Here is a 15,686-nt window from a genome sequence, read left to right as displayed (position 1 = left end):
CGGTCCTCCCCTCCCGCTCCGTGGCTCGACGACTCATTGCGAGCTCACAGAACAGGGCTCCGGGCAGCCGAGCGGAAATGGAGGAAACCTCGCCTCCCTGCAGACCTGGTATCCTTTCACTCCCTCCTCTCTACATTTTCCTCTTCTGTCTCTGCTGCTAAAGCCACTTTCTACCCGTCTAAATTCCAAGCATCTGCCTCTAACCCTAGGAAGCTCTTTGCCACCTTCTCCTCCCTCCTGAATCCTCCTCCCCCCCCCTCCTCTCTCTCTGCAGATGACTTCGTCAACCATTTTGAAAAGAAGATCGACGACATCCGATCCTCGTTTGCTAAGTCAAACGACACCGCTGGTTCTGCTCACACTGCCCTACCCTGTGCTCTGACCTCTTTCTCCCCTCTCTCTCCAGATGAAATCTCGCGTCTTGTGACGGCCGGCCGCCCAACAACCTGCCCGCTTGACCCTATCCCCTCCTCTCTTCTCCAGACCATTTCCGGAGACCTTTTCCTTACCTCACCTCGCTCATCAACTCATCCCTGACCGCTGGCTACGTCCCTTCCGTCTTCAAGAGAGCGAGTGTTGCACCCCTTCTGAAAAAACCTACACTCGATGCCTCCGATGTCAACAACTACAGACCAGTATCCCTTCTTTCTTTTCTCTCCAAAACTCTTGAACGTGCCGTCCTTGGCCAGCTCTCCCGCTATCTCTCTCAGAATGACCTTCTTGATCCAAATCAGTCAGGTTTCAAGACTAGTCATTCAACTGAGACTGCTCTTCTCTGTATCACAGAGGCGCTCCGCACTGCTAAAGCTAACTCTCTCTCCTCTGCTCTCATCCTTCTAGACCTATCGGCTGCCTTCGATACTGTGAACCATCAGATCCTCCTCTCCACCCTCTCCGAGTTGGGCATCTCCGGCGCGGCCCACGCTTGGATTGCGTCCTACCTGACAGGTCGCTCCTACCAGGTGGCGTGGCGAGAATCTGTCTCCTCACCACGCGCTCTCACCACTGGCGTCCCCCAGGGCTCTGTTCTAGGCCCTCTCCTATTCTCGCTATACACCATGTCACTTGGCTCTGTCATAACCTCACATGGTCTCTCCTATCATTGCTATGCAGACGACACACAATTAATCTTCTCCTTTCCCCCTTCTGATGACCAGGTGGCAAATCGCATCTCTGCATGTCTGGCAGACATATCAGTGTGGATGACGGATCACCACCTCAAGCTGAACCTCGGCAAGACGGAGCTGCTCTTCCTCCCGGGGAAGGACTGCCCGTTCCATGATCTCGCCATCACGGTTGACAACTCCATTGTGTCCTCCTCCCAGAGCGCTAAGAACCTTGGCGTGGTCCTGGACAACACCCTGTCGTTCTCAACTAACATCAAGGCGGTGGCCCGTTCCTGTAGGTTCATGCTCTACAACATCCGCAGAGTACGACCCTGCCTCACACAGGAAGCGAAGCAGGTCCTAATCCAGGCAATTGTCATCTCCCGTCTGGATTACTGCAACTCGCTGTTGGCTGGGCTCCCTGCCTGTGCCATTAAACCCCTACAACTCATCCAGAACGCCGCAGCCCGTCTGGTGTTCAACCTTCCCAAGTTCTCTCACGTCACCCCGCTCCTCCGCTCCCTCCACTGGCTTCCAGTTGAAGCTCGCATCCGCTACAAGACCATGGTGCTTGCCTACGGAGCTGTGAGGGGAACGGCACCTCAGTACCTCCAGGCTCTGATCAGGCCCTACACCCAAACAAGAGCACTGCGTTCATCCACCTCTGGCCTGCTCGCCTCCCTACCACTGAGGAAGTACAGTTCCCGCTCAGCCCAGTCAAAACTGTTCGCTGCTCTGGCCCCCCAATGGTGGAACAAACTCCCTCACGACGCCAGCACAGCGGAGTCAATCACCACCTTCCGGAGACACCTGAAACCCCACCTCTTTAAGGAATCCCTAGGATAGGATAAAGTAATCCTTCTCACCCCCCCTTAAAAGATTTAGATGCACTATTGTAAAGTGGCTGTTCCACTGGATGTCATAAGGTGAACGCACCAATTTGTATGTCGCTCTGGATAAGAGCGTCTGCTAAATGACTTAAATGTAAATGTAAATGTAAATGTACACAATTCATGGAAGCAGAAAATGTCCCAGTTCTTCCATGGCCTGCATACTCGCCAGACATGTCACCCATTGAGCAGGTTTGGGATGCTCTGGATCAACGTGTTCCAGTTCCCGCCAATATCCAGCAACTTCGCACAGCCATTGAAGAGGAGTGGGACAATATTCCACAGGCCACAATCAACAGCCTGATCAACTCTATGCGAAGGAGATGTCACGCTGCACACCAGATACTGACAGGTTTTCTGATACACGGCCCTAACTTTTTTAAAGGTATACAGATGCATATCTTTATTCCCAGTCATGTGAAATCCATAGTTTAGGGCCTAATGAATTTATTTCAATTGACTGATTTCCTTATATAAACTCAGTAAAATCTTAGAAATTGTTGCATGTTGCATTTATATTTTTGTTCATTGTAATTACCTCTTAAGCTACTTTGCAACTACTTAGCATGTTAGCTAACCTAAATCCTAACCTTAACCCTAACACCTAGCTAATGTTAGCCACCTAGCTACCTAACTATGTTAGGCACAACAAATTGGAATTCGAAACACCATACATTTTGGAAATTCTTAATATATTGCATATATTGCAGTTTGTAACATATCTTACGAATTGCAATTCATAACATATACAAAATATATACACAAATTAATACATACCATATGAAATGTAACATATCACACTAATTGGAGTGTCCCTGATTTAGCTTTACTATGTTACGTCTACACCTGAGTTCAGGTTGATATGCATACTGGTCTGTTCTTGCTTACAGCCAACCTGTTTCTTCTGTGACAACCTGGTCGCAGAACATTTTATATTATTCTGTACATAAATCCACGACACCCCATTTAGTATGATATGTTATGTTCATATGGTATGTATTCATTTCTGGATGTCCATCATCCATTTCATACGATATGTTCCGAATTAAAATTTGTATGATATGTTCCTAATTTGTATGTTACGAACTAGCCAAACTTATGTTATGAATTCCAATTTGTTGTGGCTAAAGTTAGATAGGTGGCTAATGCTAATGTTAGCTAGATGGTTAACGTTAGCTAAGCTAGGGTTAAGTTTAGGAGTTAGGATAAATGTTTGAGTTTGGGGTTAGTGTTAGTGTTAGCTACAGCATTTTAGGTTAGCTAAAATGCTATGTAGTTGCAAAGTAGCTAAAAAGTAGTAATTAGTTGTAGGTTATTAATTAGCTAAAATGTTAAAGTTGTCCTTGATGCGATTCAAACATGCAACCTTTGGGTGGCTAGACGTTCGAGTTATATGCCCACCCATCCACTCCGACCAACCACCCTCCTTTTGTTTTTGCCTTAAGTAATCTGTTTTATGTAAAACCATACCAAACACAACATATCATACTCATTACAGTGTCCCGGATGTACTTTTAAATATGTTAAGTTTAGTCTATGAGACCAGGCTCTCTGTGATGGCCGGATATGGTTTATGGCAGTGCTGCACAATCATCGCTATTTATGCTGAATGGCAGATGACAGTGTAGGAGAAAGGGCAAGCCAACGAGGCCTGCATCTTGCAACAAGACTCACTCATTTGTGATCTAAACTAGGTTATGGTACACAATAGTATTGTACAGTAGGCTATGCGTTATGATTATTGGGATTATGGGCATGCAGCCAAGAAAAACCATGTCCTCGCTTGAGGCATAGGCCCAATGGTTCAGTTTTAGACAATCTTGTATCTATACCAATTCTATGGTATTTTCAAATAAGGGGTTACCTACTGATCATACCATACTTGTACTAGAGACTCCATCTGACCTTAAAGCTTTATCTGAATTTCTATCTAAGTATGGTAAATCTGAACTATTAATTATGGGTGATTTTTTAGATATTAATTGGAGGACGCCAGTGTCAGATTTGCTCTGAGCTAAACCCATCTCAGCTGATAACTGAGCCTACACGGCCAAATCCTAAAGATCCATCTAAATATACAGAGTGATCTTATTTTTACAATAATCCAGATAAATACACTATATATTGTCACGAACCGGCTCAATGTTCGTAACAAAAAGGGGGACAACGTGGAGATGAGGAATATCAAAATATATGTATTAACTAAAGTAAACTAAATACATTTAACATTGGTGTGTGTGTAGTCAGTAGTGTAAGTGAGTGTTTGCGTGCATAAATGTGATAATGAGGGGTGTAGAAAGGTGCCAACGCAAACAAACAGGCCACAAAAATGCCACAACCAAAATCTATCAGTATCTGCATGGAGAGAGTCTCCTCAATGAATGGGGAAGAGGTGTATTTATTTCGGGACACACCCGAGCCCAGGTGTGTCCCATTTCGTTGACGACCCTCCCGGCTCCACCCACTGACATCCTAGGATCCCGGAACACCATACCGGTCACACAAACAAATTGACCCAGCCTCTGCGTCCCAAATTGATGACGGGGTCACGTGTTCACACTTCCACTTGCCCTAGCCAACCTCGTCCTCCCCAGACCTCAGCAACCTTTGCACACAGGAAGCAACCTTTAAGAGGAAAGAAGAAAATGAGACCAGAAGGGAACAGACAGGAGAAATAGAACAATACCAAACACAAAATAAAATCACGTGGACATTCAGGAACAGGGCGCACCAGAGAGCACATCAGTCCCCCGGATGTGCCGCACATCAAGATGGAATGTTTGTAAAAATAAACACCATCTCATTATCCTCTGGTTAGGACACATCATGTACCTCAAAAAGGTGAGAGGGTTATGGTCGGTGTAGACAACAATAGGTACTACTCCCGACCCGACATACACCTCAAAGTGTTGTAGCGCCCATATGAGTGCTAGCGCTTCTTTTTCAATGACCGAGTAATTCAACTGATAATGGTTAAACTTTTTGGAAAAGAAACTAACAGACCCTTCAACACCAGACACGTCTGCTTGCAGAAAAACTGCACCTGCCCCCACATGACTAGCATCCACCTGCAAGGTAAATGACAAATCCACACGAGGAGCAGCCAGCACCGGAGTTGAGGTAAGCAACCTCTTTGCATCTTCAAAACTATGTTGACAACGAGAAGACCATACGTAAACAGCCTTAGCTTTCAGCATATGGGTCAATGGAGTGTTCACAAAGTTCCTACAAAAACTACAGTAATAACCAATAATTCCCAAGAAACGCATCAGTTCCTTTTTAGTAGTTGGTGGTGGAAAAGCATCAATAGCTACCACCTTAGCCCGAACAGGACGCACTTCACCCTGCCCAACCACCTTTCCAAGGTATGTAACGGTCACCTGAGCAAACTCACATTTAGGCAGATTGATCGTAAGGCGACTCGCAGCTAGGCGGTCAAACAAGGCTTGAATACGGGACAGATGTTCCTCCCAAGTATCTGCATACATCACTACATCGTCCAGATAAACAGCGCACCCGGCCAGACCGGAGACAACCCTGTTCATAAGTCGCTGAAAATGGCAGGTGCATTACGCAGGCCGAAACTCATAACCAAATATGAGTATAGACCAGAGGGTGTAATAATGGCAGAGATTTCATGTGCCCTACTCATCAATATCATGTTCTATTAAGTGTGTAGTTGTATCAGAAAACAAACCTGGAAATCTCTGAATCAGACCGACCATCTCTTCCCGCCAATCAACAGGTAGATGAGCGAGAAGGTTGTTTAAAATATCCAGTGTCTCTGAATTTTTCAATCTACCCTGCAGTATGCAATCGTCGGGACCAGGACCATCTTCCTCCTCATGCACGTAGCATGACAAGAAACTAGCGAAATATCGGTATCGGCCAAAGAAACAGGTCCTCTGTAGACTCCCACTGTTCAGCCTCAGAGGAACGTGCATAATAGGGTTTTAACAGGGTTTTAACAAATTTACGTGGCACAGTTGGTGTGCTTTTCTCCGTTCTGGAGTGGCAACTACATAGTTTTGCTCAGTCCACTGGCGCACAACCGTATATGGACCTTGAATCTTGGCTTGAAAAGGAGAACCAACAATTGGCAGCAGAGTAGGAACCTGATCACCTGGACTAAAGTGACGAGGCTCAGTTTGCCGATCAGTTTGCCAAATATGTCCTTCGTCCTCTCCTGTGAAAATGATAGCTTCTCTTTAACCATTTCACCGGCGGCGTACCGGTTGTCGCCGGAAATCACGCACATAAGATAACAGGGACTGAGGGGGCTCGGGAGACTACCAGTCATCCTGGAGAACAGATAAGGTGCGTGGAGTTCTATGTCCAAACCCAAGGTAATTTGGACTGAAACCCGTGCTCTCCTGTGAAACCTTCCTAGCGGCTAACAGTAACCAAGGCAACCCCTCCTCCCAATCCTTATCCATCTCAGTACAATAAGCTCTCAACAAAGACTTAAGTGTTTGACGGAAACATTCCAGCACTCCTTGACTTTACACGTGATAGGCGCTAGACAAATTGTGTTTAACTTCTTGGTGACAGGGTATTTTGAGGTCACTCTCTTTTCAATGGGTTTTCATTTGGGAATCCAGATTTCTAAGGGACCTTCTTGCAGTTATTACCGCTTCCACTGGATGTCAACAGTCTTTAGAAATTGGTTGAGGTTTTTCCTTTGTGTAATGAAGAAGTAGCCCTGTTCAGAACGAGGGTCACTTCAATTGTACTGTTAGATAGAGGTGCATGACCAGAAAGCTAGCTACAGTTTGTTTTCCTCCTGTATTGAACACAGATCATCCCGTCTTCAATTTTATTGATTATTTACGTTAAAATACCTAAAGTTGTATTCCAAAGTAGTTTGAAATGTTTTGGCAAAGTTTACAGGTAACTTTTGAGATATTTTGTAGTCACGTTGCTTAAGTTGGAACCTGTGTTTTCCTGGATCAAACGTGCCAAATAAATTGACATTTTGGATATATATCGACGGAATTAATCGAACAAAATAACCATTTGTGATGTTTATGGGACATATTGGAGTGCCAACAAAAGAACCTCGTCAAAGGTAAGGCATTTTGTGTCGCGCCTGCAGGGTTGAAATATGTTTTGTCTCTTTGTTTGCGGAGGTGCTATCCTCAGATAATAGCATCGTTTGCTTCCGCCGAAAAGCCTTTTTGAAATCTGACATGTTGGCTGGATTTACGCTAGCGTCCCACATATCCCAGAGAGGTTAATATGGAGCTGTTGGAGAACCTGAGCAAACAGATTAGAGGTGAAATTAGATCCTTGATCACTCTGACTGACCTTAGGGATTCCAAACAGTGAGATAAACTGAGTCAAAGCTTTTAGCACAGACTTAGTCATGATAGACCGGAGAAGATAGGCAGCAGGAAACCTAGTGGTCTGACACATCAGTGAACAGGTAACTACTACCTTTTTTAGAACGGGGCAGAGGACCAACACAGTCAATAATCAGATACTCAAAAGGTTGGCTGAGTACAGGAATAGGAAACAGTGGTACCGGCTTAATAGCTTGATTAGGGTTACCAGTTAATTGACAGGTGTGACAAGTTGATGAACTCAGAAACATCCCTCTTTAACCTAGGCCAAAAGAAATGTCTTAATATGCAGTTGTAGGTTTTCCTCACACCCATATGTCCAGCAACATTGTTGTGGGAAGTTGTCAACACACCATCTCATGAAGCTTAACTGGTACAACCTGACTAATTGCCTCCGAATCAGTCTCAGCAGAGAAGGGTAACACAGACTCCAACACAAACGATTCAGAGACACCTGTGTCTCTCAGGATCTTCACTGGCACTAGGTCCTTACTTCCTAACAGACACAAAACTCTATGTAATGAAAGGTAAATAGTCTGCGTCAACATGGACTTTCACATGCCCCTGGGCATGAGACACTGTGTCAGGAGTGAACTGATGTGGAACAGGCGCAGCTAACGCCATAGGCTTAGATTTGACGTAAGCACTGAATTTACCCCTAGCCCTGAGAACCAGACAGACATTAGTTTTTCCAATGACCCGAACCTTGACAGAAGTGACACTTTTGACCAAAATCAACTTTACCACGGTTGTCAGGCTCAACCCTAGTTGAATGAAACTCTGCCCGTCAACCAAAGTATCTCGGTGAGCGAGGCCCAAATCTCTCCAAACGCCCCCACTCACTCCGAATGCAGGGCTCTACAAAGACACTTTTGTGAATCAAAACATACTCGTCCGACAAAACCGCAGCTTCAGCGACAGTCTTTACTTTTCGTTCGTTAATGTACGTGGCTATATGATCAGGGATTGTGTCCTTAAATTGCTCTAGAATAATCAGATCACACAGCCCTTGGAAAGTTATAACTGCAGAGGCAGAACACCAGCGATTAAACTGTGAAGATAACTCTTGTGGAAACTAAACATGAGTCTGTTTATTATCCCTTTTTAAAGTTCTAAATCATTGGCGGTAAACCTCAGGGACCAATTCGTAAATCTGTAACACAGCCATTTTAACCTACACTAAGAGCTGAATATGCTTCCTGCTCTTTACCAGTCAACACACACTGCAACATTAAAGTAAGGTCAGAATCAGGCCAACTCCTAGCGCCAGCAACACGCTCAAACAACAACAAAAAATGTCTCAGGGTCCTGCTCATTAAATTTAGGCAACAACCGTAAGTTCCCAACAATTTAAAATGTGTCCGGGGCACAACCAAAAGAGGAACAACCCCTAGGTAAATCTGGGTCACCTTCCCAGAGTAAACTCTCCCCTGAGAGCTTTCCTTCCCTAACCAGCTCTAGCCTCTTGCTGCAGCTTGATTTTAGCACGCTCCAAATCCTGTTTAAATTCCAGTTCCTTTTCATACTTTACACGGTCATGCTCTAGCTGTAACAGAAGCAGTTTTTTCTGCTGTTCAAAAAGAAGACTACTAGGACTAACAGATGGAACGGCCATTGTAATGTTACGGGGAGACGGCGAGTCCTCAGGAGAGGCTGCCCCAGTGATAACTTCAAAAATACCACTCTCCATCAGATTGGCCTTCAGTATTAACCTAATATAAAAATTTTGACGTTTATCACTACTTTAAACCTTGTAGTGTTCAGCAATCAACAACAGCGGTTCTTTAGTACATAATTCTAACAGTTCCTCTGATGGAAAGAGAATGAACTCATCTACATTAGACGCCATAGTCAAAAGTTTAAAAAAAGATATATATCTTGCTCTTCCCCTCTGCTGAACACACCAGACCACAACAAAAAAGACAATCACACTGGGCACCACAGAAGAGAGATGAGATAATATATGGAGCTTCCCCAAATCCTACAGTAACTTAACCCTAGTCTTCGTGCAGATATCGGGTGGGTAATTACGCACCGTAGCCACCCAGCACAGCCAGAAGAGGACTGGCCACCCCTCATAGCCTGGTTCGTCTCTAGGTTTCTTCTAGGCTGGGTTTCTGTACAGCACTTTGAGATATCAGCTGATGTAAGAAGGTCTTTATAAATACATTTGATTGATTTGATTTGACTGGTCTGCACAGGGCCCTGACCTCAACCCCATTGAACACCTTGAATTGGAATGCTGACTGTGAGCCAGACCTAATCACCCAACATCAGTGCCCGACCTCACTAATGCTCTTGTGGCTGAATGGATGCAAGTCACGCAGGATTGTTCAAACATCTTGTGGAAAGCCTTCCCAGAAGAGTGGAGGCTGCTGCAGATGCAAAGGGGGGACCAGCTCCATGATTTTGGAATGAGATCTTTGACGAGCAGGTGTCCACATACTTTAGGTAATGTAGTGTATGTTTCTAGTGGGGTTTTCACCCCTGGATTGTAGTGACCAGTTGTCTGTGTCAGACAAGTGAAAAGGCATACATCTATGCCTCGTGTCATCACTAAGAGGGACTTTACATTTTTTTGGTGAACAAGCACACTTCTTTTCATGATCTTTATTTTAGTGTCTTCAATACTATTGAAGACGGTCATGCCCCCCTTCACCAGTAACACAGACTTAGGCCTGAATTGTCAATATTTTAGCCAACTAAGGAATCAATGTGTAAGACTGATCAAAAAGGCTAAATGTGATTATTATGTAACCACTATTTCTGATTGTAAGGGGTTTTGTGTATATTGTGTATATTTATGTTTGTCTGTGCAAAATGTGTTGTTCTGTATTTGATTTGATTTATATTGTTTATCATATGGTATATTGGATTTCATATGGATGTTATGAAATTGTATATGCAGGGCTCACTTGTAAAAGAGAAAATGATCTCAATGGTGACTCCCTGATTAAATAAAAGGTAAATAATAATACATTTAAAAAAGATAACTTCTGAGATGTTATGAAAATATACTGAACAAAAATATAAATGCAACATGCAACAATTTCAAAGACTTTACTGAGTTACAGTTCATATAAGGAAAGGACTTCGCAGCCAGGTCCACCCACTGGGGAGCCAGGCCCAGCCAAGCAGAATACATTTTTCCCCCCACAAAAGGGCTTCATAACAGACAGAAATCCCCCCATTTGTGAGGCCGGTTGGACGTGCTGTCGAATTCTATAAAAAAACATTGGAAACTGCGTATGGTAGAGAAATTAACATTCAATTATCTGACAACCAATTGCATGCTCCCTCAAAACTTGACACATTTGTGGCATTGTGTTGTGTGACAAAACTGAACATTTTAAAGTGGCCTTTTATTGTCCCCAGCACAAGGTGCACCTGTGTAATGATCACACTGTTTAATCTGCTTCTTGATATGCCACACCTGTCAGGTGGATGCATTATCTTGGCAAATGAGAAATGCTCATTAATAGGAATGTAAACAAATTTGTGCACACAAAATTACTTGAATGAAATATGTTTTATGAAAGATGGAACCAACACTTTACATGTTGCATTTATATTTTTGTTCAGTGTAGTTCAACTATGCACCAGTAATCCAGGGGTGGCCCGGCCCACTGATCGTAAATAAACGCCCAGTTCTTCTCATACTTGTCTGAATTCCCCACCCTACCAACATACCATAGTTTGGCCTTCAAATGTTACTGTCAATCACGTCAAATGAATGGCAATAAAAGGCTATAATTCGTGGGATATGATAATTTAGCCTAGGCCTGCATGTAGCCTAATCAGTGGAAATATATTCCTCATCACTAGCATATTAAATTAGTAAGTGAAAATAACCTACTCATCTCTAGGACACATTCCATCTTGAAATATTTTATCCAGGGGGACGATTGCTTGACCAAGAAACACGTCAAGTCCGATAAGCACCCGGTGCATGACCGTGAGGACCAAGTCGCCGCTCCCTGAAGGAAATGCACTGCGACCCCCAGCCTCCAGTATTCCGGGGAGAAGTTCGAAACAACATTCCTCATTCCACTCTGGCACAGTCGCCTTTTCGACCAACCCGGTGGTGTATTTCTCCTTCCCAACTTGAATGATGGTGTAAACATAACGGCTCCCGTGCTTGCCCTTCGTCCGCAAACCCCTTGCACGAAGGACAGTGACATTCACATGTGTAGGCACCCATCTCTGGTCATCGTTCAACTCTATAAGTGACATCATTTTAAATTCCGTTGCCTGGAGTGGGGAAGCGTGAATGCGTAAAAAGTCCTAAATAGACATCCTTTGTCACTGCTTTTTTGGAACCTGTCCCACTGGTTTGCGCATCTGATGACGATGCTATCCAATGTCTTCGCCTCGCCCTTGCGCCTGGATCGCCCGTTACTTGGGCTACTATGTTTGACTGCTCAAACAGATGCAGGACCTCTGCAGAATTCCTCCAAAATGCTCAAGCAGGTCACCGACGTCAGTTTGTGGAAATGCTGGCTATGCCGCGCTTGAGGCACTCGCATGTCATTGTTCTGCTTTGGTCAGTCCTCATCGCATTACTAGTTTACTGTCTGAAAAGTCATTGTGCTCCTGCGGACCGCCCTCCCTAACAAAAGAGCCCCGCATACAGTACGAATACCGCAAAATGAAAGAGAAACACGCCCCTCCCTACCTACATGGTGGAATGAGATAGCTAAACTAGAACTATCAAAATCATTATTGTGGCATTATTGTGACTGTGAGACTACTATTTTACAATCATCCATGCAATTACAATATGAGTTTTGCATTGTCGATATCGCAAAAATTGGATAAAAAAGATCCCATCCAATCATGTTGTCCTAGTCTTGCGGGAAAGCAACTCTGGGCGACTGCGCAATGTAGACTAGATATTATAACGTCCCATACAGAAACTGTTATAACCTGAAAACAAGTGCTTAAAAATTGGGTTTGGACTGTTTTGCAACATCAAGATGACACATGTGCAATCATGTAAACAAATATCTGGAGGATTAGAGTTTATAGATTAAAGGCCCCCACCAGAGGGCAATGCCACCCTATTTCGACATAACTCCTGGCCTATAGCATAAATTGTCCTTCAGGTTCCACCTCTGAAGGATGATGCTGGCTGCTAATACATATTCACGAATTGAGGATGTGAACATTGTGGGTGATTTCCATGTGTAGTGGCGAAATAACCGCTGTCGGTAGCTGTCAGTATAGGTTGCTAGCATGCTTACCTTATTTAGCTAACTGATGTTATCTGTTGTTGCTACATAGCGCAGGGAAAACGTAGCCACAGATGGATAAGGGAAACTTGTATCTTTGACATTGCCATCCATCTATTGTTATCTCCAACGTTTTGGAATTTTCCATAAATTGTTTTTTTTATTATTCTGTATATAAATCCGATGAATCCAATACTCTCCATTTATTATGATATCTTAAAAGCTTCTTATGGTAAGTATTAATTTGTGGATGTTCATCGGACATTTCTTATGATATGTTTTTAATTACAATTTGTTGTGGCTAACGTTAGCTAAGTGGCTAATGTTAATGTTAGCTAGTTGGCTAACATTAAGTTTGGATAGGGGTTAGGAATTAAGGTTAAGGTTTAGGAGTTAGTTAGCTAACATGCTAAAAAGTAGTTCAAAGTAGTAAGTACTTAAAAATTGCTATTCAGCGAAAATGCTAAAGCCCACCTAGCAAAATGTTGTTGAAAAGACGAATATGCCCCACGTCCACTCTACTTTCAGATTCACAAATCCCTCAATGTGTTACAGACACAATATCAAATATTTGTCTATGAACAACTATACTAAGCAAGCTGGTCCTAGGACTCTGTTCACAAACACAAACAGACCCCACAGAGCCCCAGGACAGCAACACGATTAGACCTAACCATATCATGAGAAAACAAAAAGAGAATTACTTGACACATTGGAAAGAATGAACAAAAAAACAGCAAACTAGAATGTTATTTGGCCCTAAATAGAGAGTACACCGTGGCAGAATACCTGACCACTGTTACTGACCCAAACTTAACAATCATACATTACCCCAACATTTACACAGCATTTATTTACACAATTCAAGTGCTAATTGTCATTATTCCACTACTGAAGCATGACTCATATTTTAAATAACCAGAGTGACAAAATATACATTTATTATTATGCCATGCCTCAACATTAAGTTAATTATTGCAAATACATACAGTATTAACAAAGGGGTTTCTATTCTGTTTTGATATTTAATATTTACAGAATTCTTCAACAAGATGGGACAATTTTTTTTTAATTGAACCTTTATTTAATTAGGCAAGTCATTTAAGAACAAATTCTTATTTACAATGGCGGCCTACCGGGGAACAGTGGGTTAACTGCCTTGTTCAGGGGCAGAACAACAGATTTTTACCTCATCAGCTCGGGGATTCGATCCAGCAACCTTTCGGACACTGGCCCAACGCTCTACCTGTCGCACCATGTAGCCTACAATTCCCAGCCTACAATTCCCAGCTCAGTTGTTTTCATATTTATTTATTTTTTCATTTCTCAAATGAATACAACCCGGAGGTGGACAGGTCAGAAAATAGTGTGAACAGCTCTGGTCGTGTGACACAATACAAACTAACATGGTCCAAGCACACCAAGACAGTCGTGAAGAGGGCACGACAAAACCTATTCCCCCTCAGGAGACTGAAAATATTTGGCATGATCAGATCCTCAAAAGGTTCTACAGTTGGGGATGTTCCTGAGCGTAGCTCCTGTACCTCTGCATCACTCAGTAGTCCCACACTATGCTGCTGCTCCAGAGGGGGTCGGCCCAAGCGTGGCACATCGCTCGCAGCACCTGGACACGCACACACACGCGCGCACACACACACACACACACAGTCACACACACAATCAACAACATATATCATCACAACACTAAATATGTTGTTGTACACTCACCTGTATAAGTAGTGGTCTCTCCCTGACCTGAGCCAGGTACCCTAGAAGAATCCTCAAAACACCCGTCTGGGAATGAAGTTAAACACTTCAGCTATAACAGAGGCTTATTCAATTCCAACAATGATAGATTGAATCGACGCATAGTACAGAATGAATGTATTGGAGCAGCAGCAGTTTATGGGCGACGACAAACCGGGCCTTTTTGTTCTTCAACACCAGGTTCCCCATCACCCTGGACCTCTGTCAGACCTAGAGGAAGAAATAACACTTACATTATGAGAGAAAAAGATTGGACAAAGACGCAGACCGTTTGACACCTTTTTATAACCTCAAGCGATCTCCACTTCCCTTACATGTTGGCAGCCTTCACTGGCAGCCCAGTGAGCACTCTCCAGCCAGAACTCCAGGGACATTCTCCAGCAGCTTCTAGCACACCCTCTGCCACACCATGTCTGAGTGCGTGCAGGAGGAAAAGTGAGGGGCCAGCACATGAATCCTGCAAGGAAGAGATACACAATTGTGTAACTCTTCTGATGAATGGAAAAGTGTTGCAGTTGACAATGATCCATGCAGGATGAAAACATGTTGAATGCCGCCTTGCTTACCACTGAACACAAGCCTTCCCCAGTGTGTGGGCCACTAAAGTCACGGAGCAGTCTTTTCCATCAGGTGACAACATTGTGCATTTGCAGTGAGTGACACACAATAACATACACGTTTTATGTAGACAGTTAAAGGGAAAACAGCCATACATAGGCTATTAATCAGAACGTACTATATTGAATTAAATCATTTGTATCTTCTGCATGGACATACAAACCTCAGAGCCTAAGACGTTCTCTAGCCAGCGCATTCTACGGATGTTTATAAAAGCTAATTAAATGCGTAGTCCAATGGTTTTTCATCCCAAATCTGTTGGTTACCACTCACCTGTGGTGGTCTATAATGTGAACATTACAAATGCTCTAGGATCCAACAACGCCTTTATTTCCTGTGTAGGTTCCAGATTTTTGGAGTCAAACAGAAGGTCCTATTCTACCAGGTTGTTATAAAGAGCATTCTATGGTTGGTTTGGTTTGGCAACTTGCCAGTTACCTTAAAATCACAAATCAATCGCCTGGTCCAGACAGCCATACAGATGATGGGAGTGAGGTAGCACCCGTCACTGTAGTCTGTTTTTGAACAAACAATCAAACACTACAAGAAAATAATTTTCCCTCCCATGTACTCCACCCAGAGTTTCAACTTCTCCCCTCAGGCAGACGCAACAGGGTTCCTCAGTGTAAGCTGAACAGATATAAGCCCTCCTTCATCCCCCTGTCAGTCAAACTCCTATACAGCAGTATGTAGGTGGAGACCATGTGCAATGTGATATACCCTGTATGTAGG

General features: G+C 43.6%; 1 protein-coding gene across 2 annotated transcripts in view; it reads right to left on the bottom strand.

Moving 5' to 3' along the window:
* The window catches only part of rab11fip5b (RAB11 family interacting protein 5b (class I)), a 37,538-nt gene extending 25,585 nt beyond the window's left edge, over nt 1-11,953 (bottom strand). For both annotated transcript variants that reach the window (XM_029635197.2, XM_065011069.1), the window contains exon 1: nt 11,195-11,953. In XM_029635197.2, the coding sequence (XP_029491057.1) occupies nt 11,195-11,574 (380 nt within the window). In that variant the 5' untranslated portion in view covers nt 11,575-11,953. The remainder of the gene's footprint in view (nt 1-11,194) is intronic.
* Between the last annotated feature and the right edge of the window lie 3,733 nt (nt 11,954-15,686).

Source organism: Oncorhynchus nerka, linkage group LG26 (genome assembly GCF_034236695.1).
Source record: "Oncorhynchus nerka isolate Pitt River linkage group LG26, Oner_Uvic_2.0, whole genome shotgun sequence".
In the NCBI taxonomy this organism is placed as follows: domain Eukaryota; kingdom Metazoa; phylum Chordata; class Actinopteri; order Salmoniformes; family Salmonidae; genus Oncorhynchus; species Oncorhynchus nerka.
The sequence above is the reverse complement of the archived record's forward strand: the minus strand, read 5'-3'. Positions and strand labels throughout refer to the sequence as shown.